The 22,395-nt window shown below is 35.9% G+C and overlaps 1 protein-coding gene across 8 annotated transcripts in view; it reads left to right on the top strand.

Annotated features, from left to right (window-relative positions):
- Positions 1–16,183, top strand: part of kcnq2b (potassium voltage-gated channel, KQT-like subfamily, member 2b) — a 47,913-nt gene extending 31,730 nt beyond the window's left edge. Inside the window, exons 8-17 of one of the 8 annotated variants that reach the window (XM_083529522.1) lie at positions 132–226; positions 2,484–2,552; positions 2,696–2,725; positions 3,024–3,247; positions 4,221–4,268; positions 7,300–7,405; positions 9,022–9,153; positions 10,051–10,146; positions 11,565–11,688; positions 12,150–16,183. In XM_083529522.1, the coding sequence (XP_083385648.1) occupies positions 132–226; positions 2,484–2,552; positions 2,696–2,725; positions 3,024–3,247; positions 4,221–4,268; positions 7,300–7,405; positions 9,022–9,153; positions 10,051–10,146; positions 11,565–11,688; positions 12,150–12,875 (1,650 nt within the window). In that variant the 3' untranslated portion in view covers positions 12,876–16,183. Of the gene's footprint in view, positions 1–131; positions 227–2,483; positions 2,553–2,695; positions 2,726–3,023; positions 3,248–4,220; positions 4,269–7,296; positions 7,406–9,021; positions 9,154–10,050; positions 10,147–11,564; positions 11,689–12,149 lie in introns of all 8 variants that reach the window. The other 7 variants (XM_083529521.1, XM_083529524.1, XM_083529523.1 and 4 more) reach the window with 7 other exon arrangements.
- Positions 16,184–22,395: the final 6,212 nt, after the last annotated feature.

The raw sequence follows: 22,395 nt of genomic DNA, 5'->3' as shown, positions 1-22,395 counted from the left end.
TCATTTTGTGTTTTATTTTTTTACCTTTTATATTAAACATTCACTTTCAAATAAAATGACCTAAATACTTAATATTAAATCCAACTGCAGTGAACTGAAAACTGGAGTTTCTGTGTAATATGGCATTTCAGGCAGCTTGGAGAGTCTATGCTACCAATCTCTCTCGCACAGACCTTCAGTCAACGTGGGACTACTATGAGAGAACAGTGTCAGTTCCTATGTACAGGTATGATACTATAATTAATTTGTATTTTTCGCTTGTATTATTTTTCTTCTTTTTTCAGAATCTCAGCTTTAGTCTAGAACCTTAGATCTGCTATAAAGACATGAGCTTTGTCATCTCTCTCTCTCTTTCTCTTTCTTTTGCTCCCTCTCTCTCTCTCTCTCTCTCTCTCTCTCTCTCTCTCTCTCTCTCTCTCTCTCTCTCTGTCTCTCTTTCTCTTGCTCTCTCGCTCACACACTCTCTCTCTCTTCTCTGTCCTGGTTTAATTCTTAATATATTTCTCCTTCATGTCAGATGAGAACAATGCACTACTTGCATTGATCCAGGCTGTGACCTTATTTTGGAGGTCGATGGTTGGAGAAGGGAATATTTGCCATAGAATATCATTGGGTTTTTTTGTTGAGTATTTTGAAGTGTTTCAGAATGAGGACCGGGGATCCATGTTCCTAAAAAAAACCTTGTGAGACCTTTTAATGCTTTAAGGCAGAAGTCTTCCATTCTATCCACAAAGGACCAGTGTGACTGTAGACTTTCATTTCAGCCAAATAGGAAATTCACTTGATAGGTGATTGGAGACCAAGATACCAGATAAAACAAGTGTGGCTCTTGCTTGGTTAGAATAAAACCCTGCACCTTTGTGAATAAGAGTGAAGATGCCTGTTTTAATGGTTTGTTTAAAGTAACAAGTAATCTTCTGGGAAATAAACTATTGAATAGAACATTGTATAAATTACTGCAATCGATCGTTGCTAGTAACATTTGTTTCCAGCCTGCCAGTCCACTAGCCATCTACCTCTTTTATTGAAAAATTTCTGCTGTAAGTCAAATGTATTTATTGGTAAATCAGCAGTAAAGCTTATGTAAGAATAAATGTCCTAATAAGTAATAGTATTCTTTTGTTGTAACATGATTTCATAATTATCCTCTCTCAGCCACAATATTATAGCCAAAAGGTAAGCCAGATAAGGAAGCAAACACACTGACACTAGTAAAATGTAGGCAAATAGAGAAACATTAATACATTGTAATCTTATATCTACTGCTTGTTTTTTCAGTGCATTGCAATATGAACATTTTCTTGGCACACTTTCGTTCCCATTAATACCAAATATTCATCTCTTATATGCGTACAGTCTAGTAGTATTGTTGCTGATCTTGTGCATTCTTTTATGACCACAATTTATCATCATCTACTGTCTATTTACAACATAATAACAAACTAAAAGTCATCTGAAATTGCTTCCATGAACATGACACTAGTTTAGTGTTCTTCAAGGGCCTTTCCAGTCACCTTGTTATGTGGTAGGAAGTTAGATTCATAGTTTTGAAAGTGCACCTAAAATGTCTTGATGCAGTCTTTGAACTGATGCAACTTGCACCTAAATCTTTTGTTGCTTATGCCAAAAAGAACAGATGCTGTTTTGAGAGCAATGGAAGGCCCCTAACCAGTAGGTAGTTTTCATAATAAAGTGTTCACTGAGTGTTTATCTATCCTTTTATGACTTTCAATTTTCTAGCTTTTATATGAGGCTCTGCATACCCCTGGCAATAATTCACACTTCCAGTTTTCTGTGCTCACATACTTGTATACAAAACACACTCAGACCTTACATGCACCACATTTTCTCACCTTAATTTTACTATTCAGCATGAACCTTTTTTACTTCAGGTTTATTTCCTTCCTGTCTGCAAATTTAAACCTTGAAACGCACCATGTATTTATTGTTTTTCCACCTCCTTCAATTACACACTGGGTTCTTGGCAGGCTGACAGCTGCAAACATGGCAGCAATGAACTTTAAAACCTACATCTAATATTTAGTGTTACTGATTTCATGGCAAATGTCACTGATCTTTATTATTATTATATTAATAATTTATATTTTATTATTAATAATGGTAGTACAATAATAATAAAATAATAATAAATAATAAAATAATAAAATAATAATAATAAAATGATAATAATATGATAATAATAATAATAATAATAATAATAATAATAATATAAAAAAAAATTATCTGTCTATAGTACATTGATGTTTTAGAAGATTGCTACTTGTCTGCTAGTGCCCTTTAATTATACTTTTCTCTTTCACACAGCATAGCATCATGGAATATGGTGCACACATGTATTGTTGACTTTTCTATGTTTGCATGATCATTACATGGTATACACACAGAATCTGACAGGCAACACACATTAACACTGTGGCTAAAACATTAGTTTGTTTATATTATTTTGTTTTCATTTTTTTCAGACTCATCCCCCCCCTTAACCAGCTGGATCTTCTCAGAAATCTGAAGAGCAAATCTGGCCTTTCTTTTAGGTAACATAAAATTATAGTTTATAATTGCTGATTTATTCCATGTTACATAATAATACAAAAAAAAAAAAATCTGGTTAGTTCTGTTTGTGTTTTGATGACCTATACCTGTGCATATATATTTAAATGTATGCTTTCTTATACAGGAAAGAAGCCCAACCAGAACCATCTCCAAGGTAAATACTGTATTATTTTAAATATAAAACTACAAAGTATGCACAATTTACCAATGAACACGGTTCTTTATAATTATTATAAATTTCTTGTCACAGCTTATTCCAGATAAATCGTTTTATTTTTCTCTTTGTCGCTGACTTCCTTGATCTTCTTAATCACTTATGATAATTTTAGTCTGATAAACAGAATTCTCTGAAGTATCCTACCTGGCTTTTGCCTAAAAATGTAAGCACATTTTATTAAACACATGATTTAATTGATCATTGAGTTTTATAATAATGACCTGATCCTTTGCAGTCAGAAGGTCAGTTTAAAAGAAAGAGTGTTCTCCAGCCCGAGAAGCTCGGGAACAAAGGGGAAAAGTTCACCGCAAGGCCAGCAGCCCCTGAGACGCTCTCCAAGTGCTGATAACATTGAAGACAGTCCTTCTAAGGTGCCCAAGAGCCTGAGCTTTGGTGACCGTAGTCGTGCTAGACAAGCATTTCGCTTCAAAGGGGCAACTTCACGCCAAAACTCGGAAGGTGAGGAAATCTAATAAAGATACTCGTTTACTGTGTACGTGAATTTTGCTTTCGAAACTTCTGAATCGGTGCACAGTGGAAGGTCTGTCTAAATGTTTCTACAGTGTTTTTGCAGATATTGTATTGTGTGTGATTTGGATGAGTGTTAAGTGTCTTTAGTTCTGCTATCTCTATTTTCACTTCTATTAACCCTGATTATAATAATAATTAAAAAAAAAAAAAAAAAACACATTAGGTATCTTAAAATGTACACATTTTTCATGTTGGGAGAAAATAAATGAATTAATTGATCAAACGGAAGTAAATTGATCAGTTTTAAACATCAGGATTCTTGTTCTTTTTCCATCAGTTACTGCATGTAATTATTACCCAGGAACTTGTGTCATGGTGACGTGTTTATTTTGTTTTTTGTTTTCCTAAACTGCTCACATTTTTTTTTTTTTTTGGTATAATGTGTAGCTTTTTCGTGCTGCCAGTGTGTTGGTGTATATACTTTAAATGTTGTGTCGGAGCACAGAAACTCTGGAACTGAAACATAAACTAGTTGATTATAGTTGCTGCTGATTTTTATTAAGTCCTTTATGTTGCATAGCTATTATGAGATACAGATAATATAGCTATCTACAGATACAGATAGCTATTGCGGTTTCACCAAAGTTTGTGTGTTAATGCCATGTTTATGCTTTCTGGTCATACTTTATACAAGGGACTATTTCTCAGTAGCCCAAAAAATGCCAATTTTCAAACCATTGATAAAAATCCAATGGTAATTAAAGATTTAAACCAAACTTTATATTATAACTTATTTCAGCAGTAACATAATCACTGCATACGGGCTCTGATAATGGCACATTGTGTAAAGTGCAGCCTAGCTGTAATCTGTGTGTGCTGATTTTTGTCCCCCATTGGTTTTTATTGAATATGGATCCTGATGCTGTCCTTTTCATTTCTCTGTTCGATGCTGATGCTAAAGTGCTGATTGAGATGCAGGCAGAAGATTTGAGGCAGAAGAGCTCTCCAGGTCAGGCAAACCAGATGGGTCTGAGACCTGTACAACTTCCACCCTTTAAAATAACACAATTCAAAATCAATATAACTTAATTATATCTTCCTGTTGGTAGATATACTGCTGTTATTGTCTTTTGAATTATTATATTTTTTTTATTGTAACATTTGTTGCAGTAAATACATGACAGTGACTTTGACAGTGGACCTGTTATGTTTATTAATTTACTATAAAATACTATAATAATTATTTTTTACTTAATTTTAACTTTAATAAATATTATTTATTATTTTTTTGTTTTGTTTTGTTTTGTTCTGGTGGTAAACCTGGTAAGAATAAAATTAGAAAATTCTGTTCTACTGAAATTGTGGCTCCAAAATGTTTAGGTTTTTAAAATCACATGTTTATGCAGCATGCAACATTGTAATATTGCAGGGTTATTATTCTGTAGAGTAATGGACTGTTTGTTGTTATTGGAGTTCTTTCAAAAACATATTATTTTATGACATATGATTTTTTTTTTTTGTGTGTTTTTTTATAACTTTTTTATTTACTTTATATAAAATATAGATGAAAGATAAATGAAATGAATAGGACTTATCAATGGCATTGATTGATAATATAATATAATATAATACAAGTATAAATACACTATTTGGACAAAAGTTTGTGAACATCTGACCATGAGATGTGCTTTTTGAACATCTCATTCCACATGTAATCTCCATTAGCTGTTAGCCTCCACTCTTTTGGGAAGATGCTCCAGTGGAATTTGGAGTGTGCTTATGGATATTTGTGCCATTTAGCCACAAAGTCATTAGTAAAGTCAGGTATGATGTAGGGTGAGGAGGCCTGGGGTGCAGTAATTCCAATTTATCCCAAAGGTGTTTAATAGGGTTGAGTTCAGAGCTGTATAGCAGGCCACTCAAGATCAAGACTTTTGTCCATATAGTGTATGTGAAACTCTTTTATGTTACTAAATGTTTTTAACTGCATTAGATTTCAAGTGTTTTGAGTCTTTTTATTCTTTAAATTGTTTTGAAGTCTAATGGGAACCTTAATTGTAATTTTAAATCTTTTTTGTTTCTATTTTTTAAGCAACATAGCATTTTAAAAACCAACCATATTTTTAAATTAAATGAATAAAAGGACCTCTTAGTTAACTGCTAAGATTTGCATACAATAAGCTCAGTTTAAGACAAATCTGTGCAGAATTTCATGTGTGGCTGCATTTAAATTTCTTCATATTGCATTTGAAAAGCATTTTATTGTCTCCTTTTATCATTTCTTACCAAAAAAATATCCCCAGCTAAATAAGTTTTATCATATTTTTAGGCAGTTTGATGCACAATTAGGTAAAAAAATTTTTTGCATTTTTGAGTTTCTGGATAAATTAATGTCTTCTTGAATGGTAATGTTCTCTTTTGTTGTTTGATTCTGTTTAAAAAGACAACAACTCACTTTATTTTCATTTCTGATTATTTATTTCTTTTTTCTTGGTGCATGTACATTTGATTTGAATAAGGCAACACTGTAGTACATCTTGTTTTTTAGTGTTTAGTGTTTTCTCTGGTCTAACATACAAACCTCAGTTCCTAAAGGGCTGTAATAAGCAGATTAGTTAAAGGTGGGTCTGTTAGAACAGGAAAATCACTAAAATGTGCAGTACGCAAAGACCAGGGTTGGAAAGTTATCATATAAGGGAAGACGAGCTAAAAAACCTTTTTTGAATTCCTTATTTTCCTTTGTTTTATTTACCTTTCATGGTCTTTAGACATTACATTTTAAATGGCCTTATCATAGCATTTCCTGCAGCCACATTTTAACCAAATATTGTCATCTTTCTTTTCCAATGTTTGCAGCAATTGAACGGTTGATCAGTAAGACAATAATTACATGGTTGTGGCCACTATAGCAAGCTCTTTTATGAAGCCTAGAAACAGGACAACCAACAAGGGTGCATGTTTCTGTTCTGGAGCCATTTCATGACCCATCATACCATAATTCCAAATTAACAGCCTGGCAATGCTGCGCTGTTACTTGCATGTGAAAACAGCTGATTAGTTTTCTAAAGTCCCTGCAACTTACTACCTGATGGGGCCTTCCAGCTGGCATCACAGAGCACTGTAACAACTCCATAGTGTCCAAAATTCTGGAGCCTTTCATAAATCAACTGAGAGGTTGGAGCTGTACAGCATTTGTTGGGCTCTGTGATTTAGCTGGCATTGAACGCACGATAAGAACTATAGTTACTCTAATGCCAGATGAACTATGGGGACAAAAGGGACCACAGTTGAGAAATACTGTGACCTAGAATGACTGCTCCAGCATTATAATTAAGCAGAAGATATTGAAAATATATATAATTAGAGTTTACCACAGCTTCACTGAACTGGAAATTTTAAATCAATTCAGGGGAACCATTTACTCTGCACTTAACATAAAAGCTAACAGTTCAGTCAAATACATTATTAAAAACGTTCACACTAATTCCTTTTAAGAGCAGAAACATTCTACTCTTTTTTATTGCGTTATTATTTTCCTTAGACCACCAACCATTCATTGAAACAACGGTATTTGACTTACAGATACTTGCAAAATGAAATATCACAGAGTTCTGAGTATATACCTTTATATGATGTCTTTTGACCTAAACCTTTTGCAGAGTCACTGTAATTTAAGATCACATTGAGGGTGTTCAGCTCTAATAGTTACTTTGCTTTGTTTGCTGGCTCATGTTCTTCTGGGTTGCAGTAGTTTTTTGTTAATTACTAATTTCTGAATCTTGGCTATCCCTACCCTCTCCTGGTGCATCAGGCTGCTGTGATATCACCTGGCCAATGAGATAAGCTCACACTGCCCGTTAACCTGCCCTGACCTAACTGATATTCAACTGTACACTGTCTTACTGAGCTGTGCAAGTTAATGGCTGTGGCTGGTCTCTGCTTGGTGTCATCCCAGAGAAAACAAGCTTAAGACGGGGACTTAGGGGTTTGTTTACTAATGCCAGAGTCCCTTGTTTTCATATTGTTTTTTTTTGTAGAAGCCAGCCTTCCTGGAGAAGACATTGTTGATGACAATAAGAGCTGCCATTGTGAGTTTGTGCCACAAGATTTAACACCAGGAATTAAAGTTACCATCAGGGCAGTCTGGTAAGTAATAGAGCACTGAATCATTATAAAACTGTAGACAGGAAACTTACGCAGTTCATATGTACTGTACAGTGCATTCGGAACATATTCAGACCCCCTTCACTTGCAGCCTGATACTACAATTATTTAAATGTATTTGTTCTTTTTAATCTACACTTAATACCCCATAATGAGAAACTAAAAACACAATTCTAGAAATGTTTTTAACTCAACTCAACTAAACTCAAAATAAAGATAAAATAAAATATCACATGTATATAAGTATTGATACTCTTTACTCAGTCTTTTGTTGAAACACCTTGACAACATGACACAACATGCTTGCACATCTTTTTTTTTTTTTTTTTATGAAAGTAATCTCTGGAGAGGCTGTCCAATGGACCGTTACTGGATGCATTTATTTATTTATTTATTTATTTAATAACTATTGACCTGTAACATACACTGCATGACCAAAAGTATGTGGACAGCTCTCCCAATTACTGAGTTCTGTATTTCATTGGACATTGGACTATACTAAATAGCTCAATGCAGCACAGTCATAGGATGCCACAAACCTTTTGTGTTAAAATTTCTGCCTTGCTAGATCTGCCCATGTCAACTGTAAGTGCTATTATTGTAAAATGGATGCGTCAAGTAGCAACAACATCTCAGCCGCAAAGTATGTGGTAGACATCATCAACTCAAAGAGCAGGGACTGTCGAGTGCTAGTGATTCCTTATGCTCTTTTGAATTATTCACTACAGAGCTCCAAACTACCTCTGGAAGCAACATTTGCACAAGAATTGGACATTGTGAGCTTAATGAAATGGAGACATGTATAAATGTCCCTATGTTCAGAGATCATAAAGACGTGATTTAATGAGCCGAGTATTAAGGAGCTCCTGCACACAGCCCTAACCTCAACCACACTGAACACTGTGGTGAGCGAATCTAGGTCTTTTCATTGAATATTAGTCTTAATTGAACACAAATTCCCATAGGCACATACCAAGCTCTTCTGGGAAAAGAGTGACGGTTGTTATATCTGCAAAAGAATAAGAAAAGTTTATTTTAATGCCCAGGGCTTTGAAATAGGCTGTCCATAAGTTTACATAAGTTTACATATGTAGGTGGGATGGTTCACATACATTTAGTCATATTAAGTATATTATAAATAATGGTTTGATTTTTGCCATTATTATTTTTACTGGAAGAGTTATAACTGGTGTTGATAAAAATTGATTAAAAAAATGTAATGTATGACTTCATTAAACTCAAATTGCACCCTGGCTTTTTTTTACACTTTTACACATTTACAAATGTAAGTCAAGGAATTCTGTCAGTTGTAGGATGACTCATTTTATGACAGTGGAAATCAAAGCTTGGCCATGTGAGAAGACTTTGGGGTTTATTTGAATGTGGACATGAGGGCACCAAAGCTGTCATTTCGAGTGCCCTGCAATGGCATCATTTAATCCTAGTATGGCTTTCCTGAAAAGAGCCTTAAAACAAATCATTTCAACTTTTATACACAGTGTGTTGACATCTATGTACTCACTTAATGCTGATGTGTTGACAGTAAAGTATGTCAGATTGGCATTAATATACTGTTTGCAAATGCTTTGTCTCTGCAGCATTATGCGGTTTATGGTGTCAAAGCGAAAGTTTAAGGAGAGTCTTCGGCCTTATGATGTAATGGATGTTATCGAGCAATATTCAGCTGGACACCTTGACATGTTGGCCAGGATTAAAAACCTGCAGTCGAGGCAAGGCCAAATATAAATATTTCATTCTGCTTTCTTTCTTTCTTCTGTTTCTGTTTGTCTTTGCTCTCCTGTCTTCTTCTTTCCTTCAACAATTCAGCAGTACACATGTACACTGGGTTTTATTTACAGCATTGCTTAATGTATAACACTAAACATTTTTCACATTTCCCCCTATTTCAAAATCTTTCTGTGGTTCATTTTTTTTTTTACAAAGCAATATGACATCACATGTTTTGCCTGTGTATCCCATGAAGTCAAATAGGTCCAAACTGTTTCATTGTGTGTATCTAATATCATGGTGTGTACAAGGTGCATCTTTTTTGTGGTGTGCATAAACACTCACCCACCATGGAAGGACGTCACTGCTCACTTGGTGATAACACAAAGTGTATGGTAGAATGGAGAAGGCAAACCTGAAACAAATCTGTGTGACATTTAATTTTCTCAGAATTTAGGGTCAATCATACTCAGTCCCATCTAAAAGTAACATTGATATACATATATATACAAAAAAAAATTTATTTAAGAAAATGATTCAGCATATAATTGTTGAATAGAATATATTCATGCTCTTGAAGCATAAGTAGGCATACTTTCAGTGTACTTATTTTTGCTCAAATCTTGCTGTTTTGCTGCAAGATCTCACTATCACTGCTCTAGCTGAAAAGAAAAAAAAAAAAGGCCATTCAGCTGTTTTCTCTGTAAAGTATGTCGGGAATATATTTTCACTTTTTGTCCTTTTCTCTTTTCCTATTTTTAAATTTCCTTTTTTCATGGTTTGGTTGTTTTTTTTTTCCCCTCCTTCTTATGCTAATGTGCCCATGGTCCTGACGTCTGTGCTGGTCCGTGTCGCATCATCCTGCATTGTGCTGTCCTCTCCTCTATTTGCTTTGCCAGGATAGATATGATATTGGGTCCTCCGGGTCCCACCACTCCCCGCCATAAGAAGTATTCAACCAAGGGAACCAAAGAGTCGCCCCAGTTCTCTCCTAGGTTAGGACGCACCAAACTGCATCTCGTGCTCGCCTTAGAGCTATATAATTTTTTTTTTTTTTTTTTTTTTTTTTTTTTGCTGATTGTGCTGAGCAGAAAGAAAAACAACCTGTTTTTGTTTCACACTACATGACATTGCGTCTTGGGATGCTCAGTTAACACAAACAAGGTGCATACATTTATTTTATTTTAGTGGATTGGCAGCTGAATGTGAAGTTTTTCACTGATACATAATGTCTTTTATTTTTTAAAGAATATTTGTGCTCTGCAGGGTTATTTAGATGGTAGCAGTAATTCCTTCAGTGCTTATTAAAGCCAACTGTGATTCAGTTCGTAGCTGCTGATAAACTCTTAATTCCCTTTTAATCTTTTGTTTGTTGAGACTGAGCATGGTACATGTCCAAGTGCTAATTTTCACACAGGTCATATTCATGTCGAACTTAAACATGAGGATTCAAGTATCATACATGCAGGTAAGTGATTAGTAGCTGAACAAAAACAGGTTGAGCTGGATTGCTTGCTTCGCTGTATGAAATTAATAATCTGGACCGAGCAAAATGCAGCAAAGGTGCCTATGACCAAGTAGAATTGTAACTTCAACAACTCTTTTTTTTTTTATGCATGTTGGCATGACATATTTTAGGGGCATGCCATATAATACACAACAACCGTCTAAGGATGTCTGAATATCAGGTATATATAGGTAAGGTTGTATTTTTAATTTTTTTTTTTTATATAAATTCTCACTGTACCTTTTTTAATTATTCATGTTTATTTTTCTTTCTTTTTTATAGTATATTGGTTAATTAAAAAAAATCTAAGAGAAATTGAGTGGCATAGAGTTCTGGGCAAACAAAAAAACGTAAAATATTTTCAAAATATTTAAAAATAAAGATAAATATTTTTTAAATAATACTTTTTTTTATAATTTGTCACACGCATTTATTATATATTGGAATACAGTAATTAATTCTCTTGGACAACTCGTGCTCATTTCACAGCAGTTACAAACAGCCTCACTGGATGCTTCAATTGCAAGTTGTTCAAATACTGTATTCCAATACACATATGTAGAAATAGTCCTTATGGTGGGCCGGGCTCTTTGTCCATCCTTCTGTCTCTCTTTATTAATCTGGAAACACCTGTTCATATCATGTTCCACCATTCTGCATGCACTCATTCACCTACATAATGTTCCGGCAGAAAGCGAGTGAATGAGTGCAGGATCTCCATTCTCCTCCTGTTCTACTTTCCTCTAGGCGTTATACAAAGTTGAAACAAGTCAATATAGCTGTCTCTGCCATATTTATTAATTTTTTTTTTTGGGGGGGGGATTGCTATAATAAGGCTTGTACTTGATAAGCTGATATTGCATAGCCTATAGCCTAGATTGTGCTTCTTTTTTATTTGAATGGTAGGGTGGACCAGATTGTTGGCAGAGGTGCCCCAATCACAGACAAGGATCGTCCTAAAAGCTCAACAGACGCAGAAATCACAGAGGACCCAAGCATGATGGGAAGGCTTTTAAAAGTAGAGAAACAGGTCATTATACATTTTTATGATATGTTTGGCAATCCTGTTAGTTTGATATGTTCTCACATTCATCATATTCCCTTGAAGCAAGTACTTTTAAATTTGAATTTTATCACATTATAAGCAAATTCAAACTATAACAATTCTAGTTGTTTTAAACTTCACTTCTCAGAGTAAAATCCTCATACCCATTCCAAAATCTGGAAAAATACATGTTGCAGTACAGTTCTCCAACAAAAAATGAACCAATAAATCACAGTTCTACAAAAGTGGATTAAATTACAAGTACTTGAACTTGAACACTGAAATAAAATCTTTTCCATGAGTGTGTATATTTGCAAGTGAGATTTGTCCTAAGTATTATATTATGATATTTTTTCAACACATTAATATACATAATTGGTGATTTCTTTTCTCAGTGTTATATTTGTACCTGAAGTGGCTTCTTTTCCTAACTCTGTCTTTTACAGGTGATGTCAATGGAAAGGAAACTTGATTTCTTAGTCAATGTTTATATCCAGAGAATGGGAATCCCACAGTCTGAGACAGATGCCTATTTTGGTTCTAAGGAGCCTGACCCAGCTCCACCGTACCACAGCCCAATCGAGCATATGGAGAAATCTGGCTCTATTACCAAGATCATTCGTTCCAACAGCTCAACTGGCCAGAAGAATCTTGATGCTCCTCCTTCTGTGTGTGTCAACCAGAACAACTGCCCTCCATCCACCTCTTGGCAACCCCATGCCCTTCCTGGACCCCCTCAGTGCTGCAGAGGCACCTCCCCAGTAGGTGACACCTCCTTGGTGCGAATCCCACCACCACCAACACATGAGCGCTCCTCCAGTGGCCATAATGGCTCCAATCGAGGCTCCCGTTGCAGTACGGTGGAGGAGGTTAAGCCCGGAGCTCTGTCTCAGCAGCAGGCAGGTGCCGACAGTGACACCTCTATCTCCATTCCCTCTGTAGATCACGAAGAGCTTGATCGTTCCTTCAGTGGCTTCAGTATCTCTCAGTCTAAAGAGAACCTAGACTTCCTTAACAACACATACTTCAGCGGTGTGACACGCTGCTCTAAAGTGAGGCCCTACATCGCAGAGGGTGAGTCCGATACAGACTCTGAGCTTTGTGCCCCCTCACCTCATTCTGCCACTGGGGAAGGAGCATACAGTGACCGGGGCTGGTCTGGAACCAAGTAAATCTGAAAGTGAGCTTTCAAAGACGGATTTTCTGCTCGGGGTTGTAACCTCCTAAACCAAACGCAGGCCACATGTGGCAAGAAGCTGTATTTGTTAAAACCAATGCGACTTCATACAGATACAGCTCTGAATTCCATGCCAGAATCCTGGTAGTAATGCCAACCACCGAAATGTGGAGCTTTCTGGTACTTAAGCATTTCCTAGACAGGTGGTACTTGTGGCTGTCACCTTTAAAGGTGTTATTCATCTTTTGAGAGACAAGCATCTGCTGCTCAGTCATTGTGCATCTAATCTAATTAAGAGAAAAGATAAGTCAAGCAGGGGAAAAATGCCATAGTTTTTCTCCACAATGAGTCACGTAGATCTTCACCCTCATTTGTCCAGCCATTCAAGTCATGTATGTCTAGTCACACTGTCCTATAACTCTGACAGATGGTTTCCTGTCATCTCCATTGGCCACAGATGCACTTGAAAATATTTAAAACGTCCAATATTCAATATCTTCCATTAAAGCAAAATAATTTTTTTGGAAAATTCTACTCCTATAGAAACAAGAAACAATTTACTAATATATATATAAAAGGTACAATATTTCAATGTATCAGGTTTCAACCTTTTTAAGTAATCACTGGTTTTAATAATTTGCATGAATTTAGAATATTTATACAATTTATTTTATACAAAACTATGGCTTAGACAAGAGGATAAAACAAGCTTACTATTTTATGCAGAATCTTTGTTCTTTTTTGTAAAGAGAACCTCTGGAGCTATCTATAAATATATATGAACTATTACCATAAATAGTGACACATTTAGCAAATCAAAATTAATAGGTGGATAGATCATGTGCGTATTTTTCACCCAAAAAACTAAATACTTGATCTATAATTAAAAAATATTTGGAAACAAACTTTTAACAACCTGAACCTTTGTTCATGGATAGTCAAATTCATGCATATCCTTGTATGATGTCTTTGCTTTTCCCTAGACCATAAGCACTTTCCAATGTAATGTTGAATCACAGCTTTCGTCTGCAAGAACATGTAATCATTAATTGGTCATTAGTTTGGTGGCATGATCAATTTAATCTCAACTCTAAAAAGGAGTCATCTGAACACAGATGTACTTTCTACACCAGTGCACTAGCCCCATTGACAGTGCATTCCCTCCATGTATTTTTTTAGCTTAATTTTTCTCCTGTTATATGCAACCACCACAAAATTGTTTCTGGGTTACCCAGAACATACTTTTGTCCATCAGCATTTGCAGTGTTAGGTGTAGGTGATAAGGCAAACATATAATATCACTTACTATAATAATATTAAGCTCCTTTTGACAAAATGACACCAGTGGTTGTTGTTTACAAACTATAAAATATTGAATATTATTTATTTAGTAATATTTAATATTACTTTTTTATGAATCTTTTCAGCGCTTTCATAGTCACTCTATATCACACTCTCTCCCTCTAATCACAGTTGAATGTGTACATCATATTATAACAGAGTAACTGGAATTCTTTGGGGGCAATAGGAATATAGCTATTTCTGAAAATCTTCTATATATAAGCTATATATAAATACAAACTTACACTGAACACCTTTTTATAGGGCACACACATTGACTTACTTTAAGCTTGTGGAAAATGCACACCTTGTGTATAAATTGGTTATAAATTTGTCCGTGTCCTATCTACATCACCTACTTACTTTTTATCCTTCGTTTCAGCCCTGAAGTGCACATTCAGCAAAGTGCATCTTCAAAGAGAACAGCTTAGTTTACATCCTTGTTGTCTTCCACATAGCCTGTCTTACTTTATCCAGAACGGACATCTGCTAGAAACACTGTCACTGAACCACCATCTCTATAGCTACAGTGTGTGTTATAGGGAGAAAGAGTGTAAACATGGTGAAGATTCGAATTTCTGAAGAGGTGGGTATGGTCATAAAAAGACACATTAGAATATGATAAAGCATGCTAAAATATTTTGACCATTCGAGGTTTAACCTTTCTGAAGCCTAATATAATGTGGGTTAGGAATTAATATGCAGGCCTTAACATAATGTATATGAAATGCTACATAGACATCTCTTTCATGTCCATTTAGAAGGTGTGCAAGAAATGTTATTCATTCATTATGAAAACTCATTTTGAGACAGACAGAAGTTGAAAAAAGGTGTCCTGGCATTTTGTACACCAGAAATGTCTGTCATGGTCAAAGATTTGTGTTTTATTTCATATCTTGTCATCACAGCTGCCTTGCTTGATTTGAAAAAAAGAAAAAAAAGAATTTGATTTTTTCCAAAGAATATTATGTATTTTGCTAAATTGCCTTTGGTGTTTTGTCCATGTTTTCTGTAATGTAAAAGTCTCCTCTGTTGCTGCAACTCTGTTTTAAACACTCATTGTGCTTGTGAATGTATTATTGAATGCTATTTCACTTGCACGCGTACACACACACACACACACACACACACACACACACACACACACACACACACACACACACACACACACACACACACACACACACACACATTCACTGGCACTGGCAGATGTGACAACCATGATTCATAATGTAAATGGATTGCAGTGGACTGTATAAGTTGATATTTTTGGCTCACAATGATTTGTAAGGCATTGAATTTGCTGTAGATTAGGGCAAACCATACTTTACTATTTGCACCATTCGAGAGGTAAGACATTTTGGCCAAGTGACTAGAATTAAATTTGTATTATCTGAGATTCGAAAACAAAGCTCAGATGTGGAAGAATATCATGTGATTATCAACTCCCATATAGAGTCACTGTAGCTCAGAATATAGCTGTCTATCTCTGCTAAAAAATGAAATAAATAAATAAAAATGTAAAAAATGAACACAGGACACTCATGTACAGAGAAGACAGATACAGAGAATGAGCAATACATAATGCATGTCATGAACCTGCAAGCCTTATGTTTTTTTGTAACTCATGTTTCAAATGGCAATGACATGGTTTATGTTTACATTTTTAAAAACACATTTTCAATAGCTAAGCTTTTAGTGGAAGAAAATCTGTCTTTTGCAAAATCTGTAACTTCAATGCAACACAGTGGCGTTTTTGCATTGTGTTAACGGTCTCCTGTCATACACATAATTGTTTTACACAAAAGGCACTTTTTTGTTTCCTTAAAGGAATAAATTGCTTGCCAGCATGTTTTAAACCACAGAATGCCATAAATATAGCTTTTGATTGTCATGTAGCAAATCTCTTGTGTAGTCATTCAAGTCCATGGGAGCTGTATAATAAACTTTGTATTATTAGAACAGCTGGATTAATGTTTTGTTTGTTTGTTTGTTTGTTTGTTTGTTTTTCAATCTTTCTTTATTAAACATTTTAGATTTATAACTATTTACAACAGAGCCTAAGATCTGCCCATATACATAAGATAAAAAAATAATAATATTAAAATAATAATAATAATAATAATAATAATAATAATATAATAATAATAATAATAATAATAATAATATTAATAATAATAATAATAGACGAAATAATATGCTTAATAACAAAAAGGGTTGTATGCCAAAAAAGTAAAACTATGATCAAAACAATACCAGTGGGATGACAAGTACATCTCAGGATTTCAAGAAGTCTCAATAATGTCCAACCAGAATGTTATTGTCTTTCTGGTGGCACCATGCATTCTGGCTGTAGTACTTTCCAATGTGCAAAAAGTAGGACATCTAAGTTAATATAGCTGGAGTTGATGATATACAGAATATATAATATAAAGTTTTTTCCGTCTACATGATATTTCACCCTGATACAAATTTATATTTGCCTACATTAAACCTTGCTGTGATATATTTATAATTATTCATTCATTCATTCATTTTCTCCCGCTTATCAGTAATTCGGGTCGCGGGGGCAGCAGTCTAAGCAGACCCCCGCCTTCGACTGCTGCCCAATCCTCACAGCACCGTCCCTTACGGTCCCTCCTGCAGGTGGTGAGCCCACGGAAAGTATGAATAATTATGTATAATATAATGTATATTAGTTACTTTAAACAAAAAGGAGCCCAGAATAAAAAATAAAAAAAAGAATGTGTAAAGACAATTTCTGTTTAACCTGTAAGGAGCTTAAAAAAATGTGTGCCTTAAAATTTTTCTAAATATTCACTTTAAACATTAAAACTACATTTACAATATATTTAAAGCTAACTGTAAGTAATTTTTATGGTCTATTCAGTAAATAAGCAAAGACCAGTGGAATTGTGAGTGTTGAACAGCACAGGTCTAACTGATTCAAACAAGACAAAAAAAAGAATTACACATTTATGTCACTAATCAAAAATGATACTTTGTTGCATTGGATATGTTTCTGCCTATATAAAATGCACATAGCTTCTTTATAGGTTTTTTTTATTTTATTTTTTTTATATCAGCTAGTGTAAGTAGAGATCCAGTACCATATTTCACCCAACAAGTAGTTTTTTTTTTTATTTTTATATTATATTATATTATATTATATTAATTTATTTATAAGCATATGAAATGGTATAATTGTGAAGGGTAAAAAAGTATGCTGTGGTGATGTTTAGTGTTACTGATATTAATTTCAAATAATGCTGTAAAAACAATCCATAAAAATGCATTAAAAAGTTTTAAATCCTTTATCCAATCACACCAATAAGAACTCGAGCTGCGTCAACAACGCTTCCGCATTATACACGCTCTGAATCACATAAAATGTGCAATCTGTCCAATGGAAAGCGCGGCATCACTGGCAGGGTGACATCATGAACAGGAAGCTATTAAAAGTGCATGGAGTGAAGCCGGCGATAGCTTCTGTTTGTTCATGAAGCGCATTATATGTGTGTTTGTCCCCTTACAGGTTTTTGGTAAATGGTAAATGTCTTAAAAAAAAAGAATAAGCAAGCGATTGTTACAGCTGTGCACAAAAGACCGCCCATGTGTCACTAGCTTGGGAGTGGAGCATGTTAGGTCAAAATGAGCAGCTTTTAGAGGTTGTGACCCGTGCCAGAGCCAAACTAGATTAAGTTTGTCCGGCCGATTAGCAGAAAGCTGCCCCATCCAGTAAGCTCGACAAGTGCTTTCTGCGACCTATGTCACAACCTTCACATCAGGGTCTGCCTTTCTTTCTGGACCTGCACACCGAGGGTTCCCAAAGCGTTGTTGATGTAGCATCTCGTTCCCTGAGGAAACCAGGGTCACATACATAACTTGGAGATGATTTCACTCCTTTCCCCTGTAATTATTTTTTGTTTTTTTCAGTAATGAGAGATTAATGATTTTTTTAAGGGCAAGTTATAAGCATATTTAATAGACAGCAGATTTGCTCTTGGTTAATACATTTCATTTAAAAAAATATTTTAGCATTGTTCTAAGATACTTGTGAACTTACACTTACAAGACTGTGCATATCTGGGTAAATCTGTGCAATTATGAAGTTATCATGCAGTTCCTATTCATCTGTTTGCCATTTGTGTCAGACAATTTCAAAGGCAGGTTTGTGAATCCTCAGTGAAGAAAAATCAAACCCTGGAGTGTCGTTTCCGATTTACAGGACGAAAGTTCAAAAGGCTCACTACATTCATTTCTTCACTACAATTCAAATGTACTTTTAACATTGTTTCCATCCTTCAAACTTTTTCTAGCAGTTGTTCTGTTCTTACATATATATACATTTGGATATTAGCCAAATGCATTCGTACATGGATGTATACATAGGTTATCTCTCCAAGTAACAAAAAATAACTAAAATGATGGGCAAACAGAAAGGTTTGTCATTGGATGTCTATGCCTGTGCTTTTTATGCAGTCAAATGAAATAATAAAATTTAGGGGAAGGGCTCCCTCTGGTGATTTTGCATGCAGTTGGCCGTGAAGGATGTTAGGTAACTCCCAAAACCAAGCAATCAATCCACAGTACATACCTGAAGTCTGGTTGGTTTCGTGAACTGTAGGTTTGGATACATTTCCAACCTTATGATTTAAAAGTTCAGATGATTCTGTTCAGTTGTAGATGATATTCTGGGGATAAATTGATAATAATGTTAAGGCAGAATTTACAGAATGCATGACATAATTTAAAAGTTAAATTGGACATTGTGGTCATCTGGAGCATAAAACCTGATGTCCTGAAGCTGTTGAGGAACAGTGTTCACAGGACTTAGCATGAATTCAATCTCTTGAATAAATGTAAAGTTTGCCCCATTCTAGCCAGTGTTGCCATTTTTGAGTGCTGCTTTGATTATAAGTGGTTCTCTGTTGCCCATGTCTAAGTTTCGCTCAGCCAGGGTCTGAGAGGGTCAGACCTTAGCTAGATTACCTCAACATTGTTATAACACCCACACACCCCATCCGAGAGGTAGCAATTTCCATGATGAAATTACTTCGGTTCTGGGGTGGTAGAGAATGGGGCAGTGGTGAAAAAAGATTTGATGAAATGAGAGCCTGGTAAGCTTTGAGGATTCTTTGACTATCCAATTAAGAGAAAGGCCAGGGTTGCTGCTACATTGCTTAAATCTCTAATGAAGAAGCAATTAAAGTTAGTGATCCTAAAAAATTTTTGCAGGTTTTATGTGTTCTTAGATTTGGGTCAGGATGTGACTGTTCTACCTTGTCATGGTCCACCTTAGACCAATTTTGATCCAACATGAACTCCAGGAACAAATAGTTGGTTAAACTCACACTTTTTAACTTTTTAACAAATTTTTTTTTTTGGGTAATACTCATACCTTACTTAATGTGTTTCGTCTTGAATGTGGAACAGACAGACGCAGTGGCGGGCCGTGCATTTGGTACCTTCAGTGGGATCTTCCCCAACTTAATCCACATCTTAATACCACCACTATCATGTTGCAATTATACAAACCATTAATACAATACCAAAAAGCAATATAACAATGCGTGGCATTACAGAGAGAGAGGCATTTCACATGTGGAAGGTGAATAAAATGTTTACTAAAACAAGCTTCAAACTACACTACTAAGTTCAAAATCAATATTTGTCTAATAACATGACAAAACCATTAAAAATGTAAATAAAATACGACCTACTCACCAGAGATGCAGACTCATAATTTGCACCGCTCCTCTGAGGCTTTAAGCCAGTGGTACCGCTCGTATTCACTGGTCTGGAAGTGGTGAACAAACCCTTTCCCGGGCTGAGACAAGCTAGCTAGCTTCGGGGTTGGCCGACTTTTCCTTACAATGTCTAGCTTTTCTAGAAAATTTATTTGTATGTATTTCCGAGACTAAATCAATTTCTCTTCCTCCATAGGCATTAAAAAGTCTAACTCTGATGTATTAATGTGTGCAGAGCATTACAGGTGTGTTTTGGCAGTCAAACTTGGCTGTAACAGTTTCCCTCTGACCAACCAATCAGAGGATGGATTTTTATTCTAAATATAAATGCTGATTTTTATTCTGGGCCAGCTAGCTAGCTAAAAACAGACCCATTTATAATAGAGAATAAGGTAAAAAGGCCAACAGAACAAACTTTGAAGTCCATGGGCAGATTAGATGAAACTAATATTAGAAATTAGGTTGTAAATGTAGTGCTTCTGAAAGTGTTTTAGCCAGCAGAAAAGGCCTTACTGGCCCTGACTGCCCGCCACTGGACAGACATAAACGTAAACAAAAAGTACACAAACCATGTACAGTGGTACCTTGACTTACGAGTTTAATTCTTTTCGTGGACGAGCTCATATCTCAACTTGCTCGGACATCAAATCAATTTTCTCCATTGAAAATACTTAAAATGCCCTTAATCCGTTCCAACCCTCAAAATGCCACCCTGTTTTTTATGTTTCATGTTATTAAATTAGGAAAATAAATTTCTAAATAACACATCTTGTATAAAAAGGTTTTATTCAGTGTATTTACTTTGGAGATGAGACGACTTGAGCTAACGAAAACGCTGGCGGAGAGGGGGGGTAGAGAAGATAAGCGGAAGAGGAGGAAAGACTCGTTTTTTACTATCACTACTGTACACTACGTATCCCTAAACTTTAAATTTTGTACTTTTTCTTTTTTGCTTATCTTAATTTTCATCACAGTCTCTGCTTTCTGGCTTCGCTTCGCCATCTAGCAGCGGCGTCTCGAGCTCGTACCTCAATTTTTTGCTCGAGTAACAAGGCAAAAAAACGACAAGTGACGACTCGTACCTTATACATTAATGCACTAGTAGGTCAAGTTATGTCAGGGATTCACCAGCCACACCTTCCCCAGAACCACACATTCCTCCTAGCAGCTCTTCATCCTACTTATTTCACACACCTGACATTCATCAGCTCACCCACTATATAATCACGCATTTCCAATCACTCCCTGTCAGTTCTACCGTTTAGTCTGGTGAACATCTCAGGACCTCATTAACTACTTACTTTATGAATCTATCACTCTGTGGATTTACCCTGTGGATTTATCACTCTGTGAATTACCCTGTGGATTTATCTTGTGGACTGTTCTTGGTTTATGTATATCTTTGTTCTAAATAAATAAATAAGTGTGGTGGAGTTGGAAGTGGCCACACAGTCATATGTGTACAGTGAGTACAGCAGGGGGCTCAGAACACAACCCTGGGGAGCTCCAGTGCTGAGGTTGAGGGTTGATGAAGTGTGTTTGCCCACCCGTACGGCTTGTGGTCTGTCTGTCAGGAAGTTAGAGATCCATTAGCACAGCGGCAGGCTGAGTCTTAGGACCTCCAACTTAGAGGTGAGTGTGGAGGGAATTATTGTGTTAAATGCTGAACTGTAGTCCACAAACAGCATCTTTGTATAATTCCCTTTTCTTTGGTCCAGGTGGCTCATCGTGGTGTGGAGAAGATGAGCAATGGCGTCCTCAGTAGAACGGTTCTGACGGTACGCGAACTGTAGTGGGTCCAGTGTGTCTGGTATTGATGCAGTGATGAAGTCTCTGACCAGTCAAAGCACTTCCTCACTACTGAGGTCAAGGCTACAGGGCGATAGTCGTTAAGGCAGGCGGGCTGGGGTTTCTTTGGGACAGGAACAATGGTGGACTGTTTAAAATATGAGGGGACAACAGATCTCAGTGAACACCGGTGCTAGCTGGTCAGCGCAGGCTTTCAGAACCCGACCTGTGATGCCATCTGGTCCTGCTGCCTTTCTGGTATTCACTCTCTTGAATGCCCTCCTCACGTCATGCTCCGAGATGGTGAACGTGTTTACCTCTCCGGCTCTCTCGGTGTGCCCACTGTTTGTGCTTGGAACGAGCGTAAAAAGGTGTTTAGCTCGTCTGACAGAGAAGCGTCCGCATTCACCATTCTAGAAGATGGTGTTCTATATTCATGATTGTAAAAGGATTATTTTTCATCTTCACTATTGTGAATTAGGTATTGTGATAAAGAACATTTATTTTCTTTAGGTCTATCCAAAAGAATTTTGGAATGCTTCTTTTATTTGAGTTATTGTTCTATTAAAATAAAAGCAGCTATTATTGAGCAAGGGTTATTTATGGATAATGATCTCATCTCTGTTTGCTACAAAC

This window comes from Silurus aristotelis (assembly GCF_946808225.1).
Source record: "Silurus aristotelis genome assembly, chromosome: 2".
Lineage (NCBI taxonomy): Eukaryota > Metazoa > Chordata > Actinopteri > Siluriformes > Siluridae > Silurus > Silurus aristotelis.
This window is presented reverse-complemented; position numbering and strand designations above follow the sequence as displayed.